The sequence below is a fragment of the Coffea arabica genome, chromosome 1e (genome assembly GCF_036785885.1).
Source record: "Coffea arabica cultivar ET-39 chromosome 1e, Coffea Arabica ET-39 HiFi, whole genome shotgun sequence".
In the NCBI taxonomy this organism is placed as follows: domain Eukaryota; kingdom Viridiplantae; phylum Streptophyta; class Magnoliopsida; order Gentianales; family Rubiaceae; genus Coffea; species Coffea arabica.
Genome location: NC_092311.1, coordinates 49,186,272 through 49,202,766, shown reverse-complemented (window position 1 = coordinate 49,202,766; position 16,495 = coordinate 49,186,272). Strand labels below are relative to the sequence as shown.

The 16,495-nt window shown below is 37.1% G+C and overlaps 1 protein-coding gene across 5 annotated transcripts; it reads left to right on the top strand.

Moving 5' to 3' along the window:
- Positions 1-805: 805 nt before the first annotated feature.
- On the top strand, positions 806-16,487 carry LOC113710502 (DExH-box ATP-dependent RNA helicase DExH11-like). Of its 5 annotated transcripts, none has more exons than XM_072060539.1 (23): positions 806-1,123; positions 2,521-2,778; positions 2,999-3,259; positions 3,381-3,449; positions 3,607-3,682; positions 4,433-4,638; positions 4,848-4,955; positions 5,354-5,455; positions 5,612-5,812; positions 5,987-6,097; positions 7,802-7,869; positions 8,030-8,414; positions 8,714-8,869; positions 8,959-9,069; positions 9,785-9,865; positions 10,707-10,964; positions 11,715-11,824; positions 12,124-12,277; positions 12,805-13,261; positions 14,222-14,436; positions 14,528-14,766; positions 15,735-15,861; positions 16,046-16,487. In XM_072060539.1, exons 1-23 carry the CDS (start codon positions 989-991, stop codon positions 16,256-16,258), a joined length of 4,101 nt encoding a protein of 1,366 aa, XP_071916640.1. In that variant the 5' UTR covers positions 806-988; the 3' UTR covers positions 16,259-16,487. The 5 variants fall into 5 exon arrangements, with proteins under 5 accessions (XP_071916640.1, XP_071916644.1, XP_071916642.1 ...); XM_072060541.1 differs by having other exon boundaries at positions 807-1,123; positions 9,785-9,838; XM_072060540.1 differs by having other exon boundaries at positions 844-1,123; positions 3,625-3,682.
- Positions 16,488-16,495: the final 8 nt, after the last annotated feature.

Genomic DNA, 16,495 nt, shown 5'->3' with positions numbered 1-16,495 from the left:
AGTGACTTATTACTTTACCATTTAAACATAAATTGATAAGATAATTATGTGTGTAATTATTTTTAACCATTGTCTAACTGTCTCTAAATATTGTAATCACCATAATAACCATTTTTTGATGGGAAAAAAAGTTAAAATCTACAGTTTGCTTTGTTAATGAAAATTTTATGTAAAATTAATTCAAAAGGAAACATTTCTTAATTGTACCCACATCATGGGTGTCTTTGGCATTAGTTATATTTCATTATTATGAACATTCACATGTTTTGGCGTTAGTTATATTGATTATTAAATATATACATTCACATGTTAGGTTGGACGCGATTTAATTTAAATGAATTAAGGATAAATTATATATGATTTCATCTATTATCATATGACCCCTCTTAACATTTCAAAATGCCTACTTCACTCTCTATAAATTTATGTACGGGGAAAGCTTGAAGAAAAACAGCTTATGTAACGTCATTATTTGAAATATTAATAACGTCGTTACTTAAATACTAAATCAATTGATAGTTTATAAATTGGATATTTATACAAATTATAAGAAGGTTGCATGAATATTAAGATTTTATCATACGTGCTTTTAAAGTGCGTTTGGTATAAATGCATAACTGTTGTGCATTCCGTTCCTTTTTCATTTTACATGATCGAAAAGTTTTGTGTCTATTTGAAAACCTCAAGGGAGTCATTTGACATTATGTAAAATCACAGGTGATAATAAGCAATTTACCCATGAATTAATGAACGACTAACGCGTGTACTGTTACAAAGGTGCAACCGAGCCAGGGACTTCCACTTTGGGGAACACATGCAGTTATATATTTCTCCTGCTGAAACCGCGAAACCCAAAACAAAACAATAACGCTACAAACCGCTCCAGTGGAGGAAGCCAGGAAGGAATATGAAGTGAGCAATCGCACGGCACAAAGCAAGCAAGCAGGAAAGCAAAAGAAGTTGGCGCAAGTTCACTTTTTGAAGCAAAATGGACCGAATCGAGGCAGGACAAGAGATGGCTTTCCGGGTTGGATTCACCGGCCACAGCGGTCATCTCACAATAGAGCCTCTTCCTCCGGTTCAACGGTCCACTCCTCTCAGTTCACTCCCTGATTTCATACTCGTAATGCTTCTGCTGACAACTACTCTTCTCATATACTGAACAATAACTAACTGTAATTAGGTTAGACCCACTCTTAGCTAATAATTTTAGTTTCGTGATTTTTTAGCTTCGAAATTTTGGTCATGGTATGTGAATTCGTTAACTAGGGTTTATGTTAATTCATGGAACTATATGACTACTTGTAGTTGAGCCCAGAACCAAGCCAAATTATTTAGGACAATTATATTATACATTTAGTTGGGCATTGGTTAGTGATATAGTTGTCGCATTTTGGAAATTATATCCCCACGGGCTAGTCAATTGGTAATTTACCTAGGAAACCACACCACCCCCCCCCCCCCCCCACACACACACACACACACACAACAAAAAAAAAGACAACAGTATGTCGGGGCTTATTACTGGAAGGCTTTTAGAGTATATTGTTGAAAATTGCAAAAGCAGTATCTCATAAAGATAGAAGGTTAGCAGCTTTTGTGGTAAATTTAGTGGTAGTGTTTGCTAGAGTAGTTAGTGTTTTTGGTAACAAGGAAGTTTGAAGTGAATTGGGATCGGGCCAGCATGCACACTCATTAATGTTAAAGGGATGCTTGAAAGCAAAATTGATTGTTGGACCCATGCTTGTGTACCTATTCCGCTACTAGTGAATTGGTATTTGCTAGAGATCTCAAAGCTAACTCATAAGTAAAGACTGTTGACAAGGAGGAAAGCAGAAGTAGAAGCAAAGCTAATACATCACTTTGTGCAAAATTTTGAGAAAAACACCTGTTATATGAGACAAACTTTTTGGGACAGAGGCAGTATAAAGAGTTATGGAACCAACATACCACTTTGAGTATTTTCATCCACGAAGTGGATTATAAAATGCATGGTTTGTGAATTTGTAGTTTGACATCGATATTCCGTATAATCCTGCTAAACAACCATTCAAATGCAGCATCCCCCTTGATTACATGGCCTTCCTTTATCAACTGTCAGGAAGTTGCTAAGTATATATACTTCTCAATTGCATTTTGTGATCTATAATTGCCTTTTACTAAGGAAATGGTTCAGTTGTAATTAAGAACAAATGTATTTCCCCCACAAAAAAGGAAAGTATTTTACAGAAATGTAGGAGTTGGAAATATTATGATGCATAAGAATAAATTCTAAGTGGTCTTATACTGATTATTCAGGGTCCCAGGTTGGTCAAATCGTTGTTCTTTTAGAGAGGATATATTTAAGCTGTTGGTTCCTGCTTTTTTTCCTTAACAAAGCCATTATGATCCTTATTAGACTTGCAATTTATAAGGTTTTCTTTTCTTGGCCGGCGTTTTTTTTGGGGGGGGGGGGTGGGGGGGAGGTGGATTTGTATATTAGTAATTCTGGAACATTCAAACCAATCTCTTTTATCTCAGCCCCCTGCATTTCCACGGGAAACGCCAGAATCAATAAAAGAATATATAAAGGAAACGCATCTACTCCCAAGGTTGGATCCTGACGAGTTTTCTGCAGAAAAATCTGGAAAGCAATGGGAATTTGATTGGTTCGACAGAGCTAAAATTCCATTGGAGCCTTCTTTGCCTCGGTCTATAGTTATTCCAACATGGGAATTACCTTTTAGACGTACAAAAAGAAGTTCTGGGCATGATATATGGGAGCCTAGATCAGAACAGGTATTCAAGTTTCTGCTTCCTTCTTCTCCTTTGATTGTAGATCACCTTTAAGTAGTAGCTTGCTATCCCATTCAACAATGTTACTGAGAACTAGTCCTCACTTGGTTCAATGGAAATTTGCGAGTCCTAAGCAGACCTCAAAGTTTCCAATTCTTTGAGTGTTGCATTATAGCTGCTAAATGTTTCTTTGTTTTGGAGTTGAGTTGTGATTATGTTGCAGGTAGATATAGCAGAACTTACAGCAGGAGCTGAGGATTCTGGTGTATTGCCTCGTATTGTTGGACCTGCAAAAGATTATGTAAAAGGAAGCCTCAGCAGCCATCCTTTTCGTCCAGGTGGTTTGGAGGATTCTCATTCTTTGGGGAGGATCCTTCCTGATGGTGCTGTCAATGGTGAATGGGTATGGGAGGTACTTAATGGAGGTCCTGCACAATCTATTGCGCCGAGCTTTAAGGATGGTCTGGATCTAGGTGATCTCAGGGTAATGAGGGTTGATTTGTTTAGATATTGGAAAGCTTCTGCTTCAAGTTGCAAGTTTTATTCTCTATAGCTATTTCATTAATTCTAATGCCATGTCTTCTTTGTATATTTAATATATCAAGGCACACTCAAGTTCATGGAACGTTTTTGTGGATCAGAGTGATGTTAAGCCCGTGCAAGATGTGAAATTGGTCAGTTTTTTGTTTGAATTGCATACGTTATGGTGTTGAGCCTGTGATTCTTTAGGCATGCATGCTTGGGGTTGCATGACTTGTTGAACCTAAATGATAATTGTTTCTACTTCATTTTCTTTCTTGTTAAATTATCTTCTTTCCGTGTTATCTGCAGAATGATTTGTCTTTGCAGTTTGATGACTTGTTTAGAAAAGCTTGGGAAGAGGATGTGTTAGGTTATGCTGCAGATGGTCAGTATTCCACAAGTCAATGTTCTGGTTCTAATTTGGTCCTGTTTTTGAAGTGCAATTTCTTGGAAAAGATCTTGTTATTGAACACTCAAGCTACTGGGCATTACCTTGCTTCACTTTACCTGTTAAAAAAGAGACATGTCCTACTCTGACCTTAGATATCTGGAGCATCTATAAAATCTGAAGCTCTGAAGAAAAGTTTCTGTCTTGTCCTCAATAAGTTTATAGAATCTGAAATATTTAAGAAAATACCAACTATATCCACCCTTTGTGAATTTAGTATACAGCTTTGGACTTAATTCAGCATTATATTCTTAAACTTGATCAGTAGTCTTTCCAACTTCTTTATTGATGCGTTTTGCTCAGGTAAACCTCTATACATTGTGGTTCCAAAGTGATCCCTAAAAATTGGAAGCCTTTACGCTGTGTCTTTTAATCTCGAAAAAAGTTTTGCATCAATCTGGTGGCCAATTTAGTCATGTTATCTGACCATCAATGTGGAAATATTGATTAAAGCATTTCTAGGGCGTATATTTGTTCATGTGACTACTAAACTTCTGTTTGACATTGATTGAGTGGAAATATGAATGCTGACCTCCTCTTTATGTGAACACCAATTTAAGCTTTAGAACTGAAGATCATAATTTTGAGCTTGTTATTTGCTCTTCTGCCCCCCCCCTCTCTCCTCACTTTGGTTCTTAGTCTTTCATTCTCTCTCTCACACAGAGATGCTTGTGATACCGTATGTAGGTGACACATCAAAGGTCCAAGTAGAAACAAAAGAATTAGGCTCTGTTGAATCAGAGTCAGAAACTAATGTAGATAATTCTTCAGTGGCCAGTAATATTGCAAAGATTGAATCATCTGTTTTGGATGAGGTATTGTCTGCTGAATTACAAGCAACAACTACAATCCTCAATGGAGATCAAGATGGTAGCATTGAACAGCCAAAAAAGGTAGAGATTTATCAGAGTGGCGTTGAACTGCTTATTTTTCTTATGTGAACTTTGTAAATATGAAAGCATCGCCTGTAATGTTCTTGGTGAAGTCCTACCTGGTGTGGTTGCTGGTGCATTGCTCAAGTAAAAAATGAAAAGATATGTAAATGTCGAACAATTGAAACTATTCTTTTCTTTGACAAAATTGTTGAATAAAATACTTGCAGGCATGGGTTGTCAGTGGAGCCAGTGGAAAGATAGTGGAACAGTTTCATGAACTTGTTCCTGACATGGCACTTAATTTTCCGTTCGAATTGGATCCATTCCAAAAGGAGGTAATAGTTTTTGCATAACTCATTTTTACTTTTGTATGCACGTTTCTTTTATAATTATTGTGGTTGAATACACTGGGATTCATAGATTAGGAGTTAAAGCCTCTTCTGTATTTACTATTTAAGCAGTTTTTTTGAATAGATATCTGTTTTCTTCTGAACATAAACATTTTAACTGAAGAATAAAACTCTGTTTTGTGGACAACTACTGGGAGGGCTAGCTTGGTCTCATTTTTAATTAACTTATTTGTAAGCTAGCTCATTCTCGGAACAAGTTCCTAGAAGAGGTTTTTTTTCCTTAACTAAGCAAAAAGTTTTCTAACACAGTTAACGGTGTAATTCTTGAAAGACTGTTTCTTTGCAGCAGAAGTAGTTTTGATTCTGAACTGTGTCAATTACAGGCCATCTATTATCTTGAAAGGGGAGACTCTGTTTTTGTGGCAGCTCACACATCTGCTGGAAAGACAGTTGTTGCAGAGTATGCATTTGCTTTGGCAACAAAAGTATGACGTTTTTGGCAACTTGTGCTATGTTACCCCTTAATTCTTATTACAAGGACTGCTTCTTGTCTATCATGGGGACTGATATTTGTAAAGCACCTTATGCTAATTTGTGCTCTGCTTTCCTGTTGAAGAACTTGACTTGCTGATGTTTTGCAGCATTGCACGAGAGCTGTATATACTGCTCCCATCAAGACCATCAGTAACCAAAAGTACAGGGACTTTTGTGGGAAATTTGATGTGGGTCTTCTCACTGGTGATGTCAGTTTGAGGCCAGAGGCCTCTTGTCTTATCATGACTACAGAGATATTGAGATCAATGCTCTATCGTGGTGCTGACATCATACGTGACATAGAATGGGTAAGTCTAAACTGCTAGAACATTGTAGCGCTACACTGTGTGAAAAGTATATGTGGCGGATGTTTTTTCCCTTCTGTCAATTTGTGTTCCTTTGCTGTTGTAAGCTTTACTTCCTTTCGAGTTATTCTCCTGACAATTGTTTATTTCTTTGTTGTTATTGAAATGGAAGGATAGGTAATATTTGATGAAGTTCATTATGTGAACGATGTTGAAAGAGGTGTTGTTTGGGAAGAAGTTATTATCATGCTCCCCAGGCATATTAACTTTGTCCTGCTCTCAGCCACGGTATGTCTTGGTGTCAATTTTGATTTGCACTTAATAATTTCACACAATTTTATAGAAAAGAACGAGTTTTCTAACTCTATCCCTAATGTTATTGTGTTCATCACTTGCAAAATTGTCAACTTGCTGCACAAATGTGTCAATATATTGTCAGCTGTTCATACTGTACGTTATAAAGTAGGTTCAAGTGCGTGGTAGATAAGTAGAGTTGAATAGGTGAAGATTTATATGTGAGCTGTGGCTTATGATGCATAAAATGAGGTGTCTTGCTTATGATGGTTTCTATTGAGGTGCAAGTATCTCAGCTCTCCATTGCCATGTGGATGGAATTTCAAACTGTTAGTGCCTGGCTATGTTGTGATCAATAAAATAAATGAGCTGTTGTTTATGATGGTTTTTATTGAGGTACAGGTAGCTCACCTCTCCTTAACCCTGTAAAATGAAATTTCAAACTGGTATTGGCTAGATTCTATAATAATTGTGCATTTAAATGCCTTGTTTCAGGGCACTTTTGGAGTGTGCATTAAGATTAAGATTGCGGGTTCAATAGGTCTATGTTCAATTTATTTTTCTGCAATTTTGCAGAAGGAAGTTATCTGTTGATAGTTTATGGTGTCAATCAAAAGTTTGCTACTTGCTATCAATATTGCTTAGGTTTCATCCTGTTACCATGGAAGCAAATTTATCTGCTGAACTGCAATGCAGCCATATTTCCGGAGATCCAGAAAGAACCTAGATATGCAGTAAATAGCCTCTTAAGGAAGATAAAATTCTTGAATAGTATTGACATCTCCAGCTTTTCATTATAAAGAAGCTAGAAAAATTTTCCAAATGCTTCAATATAATCAACAACTGAGCTCCTATTTTTGATAACTTCTTTTGAGGAGGAAATTTTGGTTCGGAAATGTACTGGTTTGTTACTTTTGTATCTTTACCTCTTATTTTTGCACCTGGAAAGCTTAGATGCCAGTACTCTTATCATGTTGTATGAAAGGTTAGGTGAGGCCTGTGATTTTATCCTTTGTTTCTGAAGTTATACAAGTGCTAAGTAGATTGTGTTATTTTCAAATAAAGGTGAATGTTTATATGTTTGAACAAATAGAAATTTTAAAAGATAGCTTATATGGTACATGATACATAAACATTTTAATGTTCTGCTATCTTATATACCACCCTACCTACCCTATCAAAAGAAGAAGACAGGGTGAATAAATGTGGAAAAACTGTAAGCTTAAGTAACAATTACTGTACATTTTTCCTTGAGGTTGCTTGATTTTCTTCAATATTTATTTGTGATTCACATGGATTTTTCATTTTTGTTTAATATATACGATAGATAGGAAGATTGCTTCTTGATCCACCTTTAGCTTTTATAGACTTCTTCTAAAACTTTTGTCGACTTTGATCCTTCAATGGAAAAATGGCAAGCGTATGTCAAATTCTGCTGATGGTTTGGCCTTAGATAGCCTTCTCCTTGGCATGTGAAAAAATGCTCTTTCTGGAAACTGCTTTGACAACACTCAGTTTCCAATGAGAAGCCTTAATTGATCTTCTCTGTTAAGTATTGTGCATTGCGTGGTGCTTAGTTTTGTCAACTGAGATCTCTCAGAAGAGATTTTATGTTTTTATCTCTGTAGAATGTTCCTTGAACCTTTTTTCTGCTCTTCACACTTCAATGTGGTCTATGTATTGAATTGTGCTTTCTAGGTACCAAATACAATTGAGTTTGCTGATTGGATTGGTCGGACAAAGAAAAAGCAAATTCGTGTGACTGGGTTAGTAGCATCTCTTCTTTAATGGGTCACACATGATACAAACTTGATCATTGTTAAATTCATTTTCTCATTCCCTGTGCTCCCCTTAGGTTAGCAGATTGAGATACTTGGTAGTTAGAGTTTTCTCAAGTTACTGTATGGGACTTTTTTTGTTTATCAGGACAACAAAGAGACCTGTCCCTTTGGAGCACCACCTCTTTTATTCTGGAGAGCTTTACAAAGTCTGTGAAAACGAAGAGTTTGTGCCTAAAGGACTGAAAGCTGCCAAAGATGCTAGTAAGAGGAAGACCACAAGTGCTGTTGCTGGTGGAGCTGGATCTTATCCTGGGTCTTCTCCATCCAATGATAGGGCTCGAGCTCACAGGCATGAAAGTTCTCATCAGGGAAAACAGACCAGGCATTCTGGATCCCAGAACTTAGGGAACTCTCGGGCTGTCTGGGGAAACCAGAACAATGGCCTTGGCCCTAATACAGGGTTGAGGAGATCAGAGGCTACAATGTGGCTATCGCTGATTAACAAGCTGTCAAAGAAATCCTTGTTACCTGTATGTGTGCATATTTGGATTTTATATAGAATTTGGAGTATATCTTTGATTATAAGGAACTTATATGCTGTTGGTGTCACATAGTGCAAGTAGAGAAGAATCAATTTTAATTAGAATATTCCAGATAATTTCTTTTCTAGTCAGTAAGAAAGTCTCATTATCACATGCTGATTTTAAATGCATGCGATCAAATAAATTCAACTTTTCTCTTGTATAGTTTGCAGTAGTGGTCAGGCTAAATTTGAGCATAACTGCTAATTGAGTTTTTTTTTTCTTTTTACCTCAATTCATCTGCTCAGGTGGTTATGTTTTGTTTCTCAAAGAATCGGTGTGATAAATCAGCTGATAGTATGACCACAACTGACCTTACAACTAGTTCGGAGAAAAGTGAGATTCGGATCTTCTGTGATAAAGCATTTTCACGGCTAAAGGGGTCCGATAGGAACCTACCACAGGTGCTGTATAATTGGAAACCTTTTACCTGTATATCCAACGTGTTATTAACAGATTTTCCAGAGTTCAAAAACTTCTTTTAGTGATACAGATTGTCAGAGTTCAAAGCCTTCTTCACCGGGGCATTGGTGTGCATCATGCTGGACTGCTTCCAATTGTCAAGGAAGTAGTTGAAATGCTTTTCTGTCGTGGTTTGGTCAAGGTAAGTAGTTTACTTGTAGAAGCATAGTTTCTTTACCAGTGGTTTGCTTGCATGCATGTTATTCAATGCTTGATCCCAGAAATTAGGCCAACTTAGATGATCAACTATGGACACTGGTGTCCTACCAGAAAATTGGCAGGGATACTAAAGACATTGGTTGACAGATCAAGATCTACAAATTGGTTCTAGGCGATTTTGAAGATATAAAATATAATTTTTTGAAGTTATTTGGTAACTGTTAAAAGAAATAAGAAGTGCTGCATATTGAGAAGACAATGCAAGAAGTATTGATTAGTTTGTGAACTATTAATATGTGCAAAGCACAAAGAAAAGGATTGTCAAACATTTATCAAAATTTCCAATTCTTTTATTGTTTAAATGTTTAAAGATTTGAAAATCCAGATAAAGTAGTTATTGATATGAACTTGGGAGCATTTTGCCTCGAGTGAAATTAGGATGTAGATGAGCAAAAGTAGAACAAGAAATCTTCTTGGACAATCATTTACCTTTGATTACTTATCAGTATGGTGGGAGGGATCGTAATAACAGAATGATGCCCAAGTGATGATGAAATTCTTGAAAGCTTACAGATTGCTGAAATCTTTGATGGTGGTTTAGGTTAATTATGAAATTGTTGTTTTTGGCGTCACTGCTCGCTGTTTATTTCTCAGGCAGGGTTGGGGTGTCATTTGGATAAACTATTTTCTTTCCACAGGTTTTATTCTCAACTGAGACATTTGCAATGGGAGTGAATGCCCCTGCAAGGACAGTAAGTGAACATCCATTCCTGCTATTGGTAAAATTACATTTATCTTCCTGAGATTTTTCATTTGACTGCATTTTAAAGTGTGCTGGTTTGTTGTACCATTAATTGACCCTTAAAGTTTGTATAGTTCTTGTCTTTACTTCTACCTTTCTGATGTTCATGTTTTTATTTGCATGTTATTGTTGTTTGAGAAGCAGTTTTGATCTGTAAGTCAATAGCTTTAGAGAATTTGCTTCCACACTTCCCATAGAAGTAAATTACACGTCTGGTAGCAGGTTATTCATGGTAACATAGCCAAGCATTGGTTCTAAGTCAACTCTGTAATTTTCTGTTCATTTGTCACCCATGCTTCAAAGGTAATTACTTATGCGTTAGTACATGGTGGGTTTCTAATTGCATAATACTTCCAAGCTTTTTCTGTTGAATTGTGTTCTGTAAATCTCGCACTTACTGTAGCTCCCTAAAAAATTGTGGTAATTTTTTATTGCTGATGTTACCCTTAAATCTAACTATGTATCCAAACTCAAATCCAGGTTTAATTTGTTTTAAAGATTGTTTGTGATAAATGATTGTTGCCCAGTGCCATGACAAGGATTTTGGATCCACAACATTTGAACTGTGGGTTTGATAGGAGGGTGGTTTGATTAGTTTGGGATGTAACCAAATCAATGGCCATTAAAATACGGATTTAGTTTGGCGCTCTTTTTCTTACCTTGGTGGAGTTCATTCTTAAGGAATTCGATCTGTAGGATCTACTACTCTTCCAATTAGTATGGATTTGTGAAACAGTCTCTCTTCTTACTTCACTCTGTGTGTGCATTTACTGACCCTGTTGGTGGATCATTGACCATGTACATTACCTATTTGGCAGGTGGTGTTTGATACTTTAAGGAAGTTTGATGGCAAGGAATTTAGACAGTTACTCTCAGGAGAGTATACTCAGATGGCTGGTCGTGCTGGGAGGAGAGGACTGGATGAGACTGGTACAGTTATTGTCATGTGTCGTGATGAAATCCCCGATGAGGGAGATCTAAAGCCTGTGATAGTTGGTAGGCCAACTAGGCTTGAATCTCAATTTCGACTGACCTATATCATGATCCTGCATCTCCTCCGTGTTGAAGAACTGAAGGTATATAACATATTACTTAATCAAGGTTATTAGTAATAGATGTGTCCTCACTGAAGTTGCTGCTTTAACCAGTTTCTTGTTGACACATACAAATACATAAAGATCTGTCATAATAGAAAATAGGAATCGCTAGTATTGCAATGTTAGCCAGTACACTTTCAATTGGCAAATTTTCTTTTCATATTTTCCCCTTGTGTGATATTTTGCCATTATTGGCCAATTGTGTTCATGATTTCCTCCTAGTCAACTATCTCAGCAGCAGAGCTTAACTTCTAATTCCTGTACAATTGAGCGAATAGCTTCAAAGTTTATGCAAACTGAATGACATGTCCAGGAAAATTTTAGCCATTGCCCAAATGACACTGCAGGGAAATTTTAGCTTTAGCCTAAATTTTAAGTTTCTCTTTTATGAGTAGATTGTTAGGGCACTGTTAATAGAATTGGTTTGTGCTGTGGTCAGTCCTGTACATCATTGGCAGAATATCAAGATCTAGGAGATATGTAGGTTACATTCTTTAACAGTTGGCAAATTTTACATGATAGGTTGATAATATCTCACTGTTAGCTCTAAAATGGACCTCCATCTAAAGCCAACATTTTATGTCCATCAGCTTGATTTTTTCTGGAATGGTACATTATTGGGTACATGGATTGAGCTTTTTGGTTAGTAGTTTGGGATATTGGGTGATGGCTTTATTTCTCAGTAGTGGTTATAGGTTAAATTTGCTTATCTGTTTCAAAAAATTGCAGGTGGAGGATATGCTAAAAAGAAGTTTTGCTGAATTCCATGCTCAGAAAAAACTTCCCGAGAAACAGCAACTTCTAATGCGAAAGCTTGCCCAGCAAACAAAAACTATTGAGTAAGGACACAGCGAAGAGTCTCATGGCAGAAATTTTGCAACTAGGGCTATTTAGATATTCTTTTGCATGCATTTGTTTCATTGCCAACCCTTGCCAGGAAAATAATGTGGTTGTGCCTATCTTAGTTTTCGTTGTAAATACCATATATATGCATTATTAATGCTATCCTCCCCACCCCCCCCCCCCTTTCTGTTGTGAGCAAATTAAAGACTATGATCACATGTGTGTACCTTCCTTGCAAGTGCATCACTTGTGCCACTTTATATAGGGTTTAAATAAACTTCTGTGTTGCATTTAGATGCATAAAGGGTGAACCAGCAATAGAGGAGTACTACGAGATGTCCTCAGAAGCTGACACACATAGCACCAAGATAGTGGAGGCAGTCATGCAGTCCCCTGGCTCCCAGCATTATCTTAGTCCTGGAAGAGTGGTGGTTGTAAAATCAGAGTCAGTAAGTTCACATTCCTAGTTCTTACCTTCACTGTGGTGAAAATTACTACTTGTATCCTTCTCTGTTATCCTTTAGAATTTTGTTCCCTCCTTTCTATTTGTTGATTGTCTTCATAGTTCCTTGTTAGAAAGGTAATTTTTTTTTGGATGTTATTCAATCTGTTGCCGTGCATGAGTTTCAAGTCCTAAGGACTCAACGCCCAGGACCACTTATGCCTCATCACTGGTAGTTACTAGATTCTTGGACTTGATTGTTTCACCTTTTTGATAGATGCTTGAAATCAGGTTTTAGTCAAATCTTTGGTTGTCTTTCCGGATTGCCTTGACAAAATTTGTTATTCATGAGTGGCTTAAAGTTGCTTAGCTATAATGAGACAGATACAGGTCATTTGCTTTTTCTAATGGAACAATGATTTTTGGCCGAGTTTAATAGATCTTTAACTCATGGGGTAACATTAGTTGGATCACATGAGTGTGGCAGCATTCCAAAATTTGCTGACATTTTTCCATTCCATTGGCATCTGGCAGGCCCAGGATCACTTGCTAGGCGTTGTTGTGAAAGCACCTTCTTCTAACAATAAGCAGTACATAGTTTTTGTGCTGATGCCTGAATTGCCTTTGACATTGCAAAACCCATCAGATAGTAGCAACTTGAAGGATGATAAAGGTGCTGGTTTACAGATATTGATACCTAAGTCAAAACGTGGTCTGGAGGATGATTATTATTCTTCAGTCACTTCTCGGAGAGGTTCAGGTGTTGTCAACATTAAATTACCTCATCGTGGTACTGCTGCTGGGATGAATTATGAAGTTCGAGGAATTGATAACAAAGAGTTCCTTTCAATATGCAATTGCAAAATAAAGATTGATCAAGTTCGACTTCTGGAAGATGTCAGTGCTGGAGCCTACTCGAATACTGTACAGCAGCTGCTGTTATTGAAATCTGATGGAAATAAGTACCCTCCACCTCTAGATCCAGTCAAAGGTTTGTAAGTGAACTGTTTAAGCTTATGGTCACCAGTACCCTCTAATTGGACTTTGGTTGTCATTTATCATTGGTCTCACCTGTTTGGTTATTGAAAGAAAAATGCTTGTGGAGTACAAGATCTACGTGCAACTGCTATTTCTGGGGGGTGTGGATATATCATTCTTGTTGACAATAATAAATCCTCACAGATAGTTATTCTCTATTATATTTGTTTGCCCAAACTAGAATTATAAGGAAAAAAAACATATAACCATCACGTGACTGCCTGGGAATGCTTTTGCAAGTCTAAGATTATCATATGAATGGATTTGGTTTCCTCCAGGAAAATTCTGTAGGTCACTTCCAGTTGCTAAATAGTGGTTTGAGTAGTATAATACCAGTAACTGGTTTAGTACTTGATAGAACTGAAGAGTATTTAAAAAATTAAGTTGTTTTGTCAGTGATGCACATCATCTACAGATGATTAGGACATGTAAATCCCCTGGAACAATGGACAGGTATGTTGCCTTGGAGTATCTGCTAGTTTTATAAGATTGTCATCTTGCAATTTAGTGCTAGACACTTTTGACAAAGTGGCTTCTGCCAGCTTCAGACTTAGGCTGACTCATATGCAAGTATGTTGAAGGAAGTTAATTGGCCTCAAATCTACTCTCTGTGAGTTATGGTTTTCATGATCTGTTGGTTGTTAGCATTAGGGTGCTGAGGGTGGAAATTGATGTGCATTTACCATTCTGGCACAGATGATAAATAGAATCAGTTTTTATCGCCTCGTTAACTTGTGTTGTCTTCTTTCAGTTGGAAATTAGAAGATTTGATGTTTAAATCCATAACAAGTGTGAAAAATCTGAGAAATGTGCACCAATCTTGCTATGCTCTTATTTTTTTAAAAATAATCTGCTTTCTTTCTAGGCTCTCTTATTCTCCCCTAGCTTTGCATCTGATGGGATTGTGTAACAGATCTGAAGCTGAAAGACCTAGATGTTGTTAAAGCTTATCATAAATTGAACATTTTGTTGCAAAAGATGGCACAAAATAAATGCCACGGATGTGTCAAATTGGAGGAGCATATTAAGTTAGCCCGTGAATTGAAGCAGCACAGAGAGGAAGTCAATGCCTTGAAGTTCGAAATGTCAGATGAAGCACTGCAGCAAATGCCTGATTTTCAGGGTCGGGTATGTGATGTTTTCCATTGCAAAACGCGGATTTGGCATGCATGATCTTAGAATTGGATTAGCCTGTTACAAATAATGCATATCTTTGCAGATTGATGTTTTGAAGGAAATCGGTTGTGTAGATGCTGACCTTGTGGTTCAAATAAAAGGCCGTGTTGCTTGTGAAATGAATTCTGGGGAGGAATTAATATGCACTGAGTGCTTGTTTGAGAATCAGTTCGATGACTTGGAACCAGAAGAAGCTGTGGCAATTATGTCTGCCTTTGTCTTTCAGCAGAAAAATACCTCTGAACCTTCTCTTACACCAAAGCTTTCTCTGGCTTGTAAGAGGTAACATTTTAAACTCTCATCCTCCTCCCCCGGGCCAACCCACCACCACCAGGATTTGTTCGTAACACTTCTAGTATCTCATTTCTTTTTTTAAGTGGATGCTATTTTGGGTAGATTATGAAGAAAACGGAGTTCTTTGGATCTGTGCAGAAACTAGCACAATATAGTATCCAAAGCTTTTTAATGTCTCCATGTAATTTTTTATCAAATGAGCTTGGAGTATTCTCAGGAACTTGTTCTTATAGTTGGTGCAGGGGTTTTGCCCTTGTATGGTTTCAAAATGCATTTTTGCTTTTATTATTTTTATTTTTATTTTTTGGTTCAAGGGGAGACTCTAAGCTTACAAATGCGAAAGAGGAGGGCGTGATAGTCGAACTAGGGACCTTAAGTAAAATGCTTAGAGTTTGATGATCTGGTCAACAAGGATTTTACTGAATGGTTAAGGGGTTTCTTAAGATTTGCATATACTAATTGTCATCCCTTTTCCAGAAATACTTTTTTCCGGTGGATTACAAGATTTTGGTTAATTAACATTCTGCCAATGAAAAAAAAAAACTGTGACTTTCTACCATGCCTTAATGTCTTGAAATAAGTTGATGTCTCAGTATAAAAAGTTTCAAAGTTCGGCCAAGTTGCTAATTGCAGGAATTCATTTGTGGTGGTTATTTCTTGAAATGTTCTTCCTTTTGCTCTCGAACTTTGCTTGTTAAGATTTGTGGTCCGCCTAATGCTGAGGCGTTGTAGAAATGAAAGATATGTCAATTCTTTCCCTTCATCATCGTCTTCCTCTTCTTTTTTTTCTTTTTTGTTATTTGGGGTCTAAATTGATTTATATAATTATATGTATTGGTTTTGCTTTTTCCCAAACCTTACTGTAACCTTGTTGATGTAGTTGTCTCCAGTAGAAAGACTTTCTAGTCTCATTTTTACTTTGACTTGTATGTTCATTTCATTTCCCTGGAACCCAGATTGTACGATACAGCAATAAGGCTAGGTCAACTTCAAGCAAGCTTCAAAATACAGATCGATCCAGAAGAGTATGCTCGGGAGAATCTCAAGTTTGGTCTCGTTGAAGTGGTTTACGAATGGGCAAAGGTCGGCTATGTCTGTTTCTCTCTCTCTCCCCCCCCCCCCTTCCTTTTTTTTTAAGGAGGGGAGGGTTGGGGCATGCACTCTGCCCTAATTCTTCTTTACATGCCTGTTTAAACCATTCTCGTTAATTAGTCTCTTGCATCTCCTCTCAGAAACTTCTGAATGTGATCTGCTTTTCTTTTGCCAGGGCACTCCATTTGCTGATATTTGTGAACTCACTGATGTTCCTGAAGGTTTGATAGTCAGGACCATAGTTAGATTGGATGAGACATGCCGTGAATTTAAAAATGCTGCTGCGATCATGGGTAATTCTGCCCTTTACAAGAAAATGGAAACTGCTTCGAATGCCATAAAGCGCGACATTGTCTTTGCTGCTAGCTTGTACGTCACAGGGTTGTGACCTTGTTGAAGTCGAAAGGCCTTGATTTGTGCCAATCACCAATACATGTAAATGGACTCTTGTTGTACACTAGTCATCACCATGAATTGGCTGATTTTTTTAGTTAGAGTTTGAGATTTTTTAGTATTCGTGATCTACTTGTTAGGATGAACTTATTGAGAATTATCAAGCTTAACTAATCGCTTTGATATGTATATGATAAAATGGTGAAGAAAATTAAGCGGATCGACGACCAGG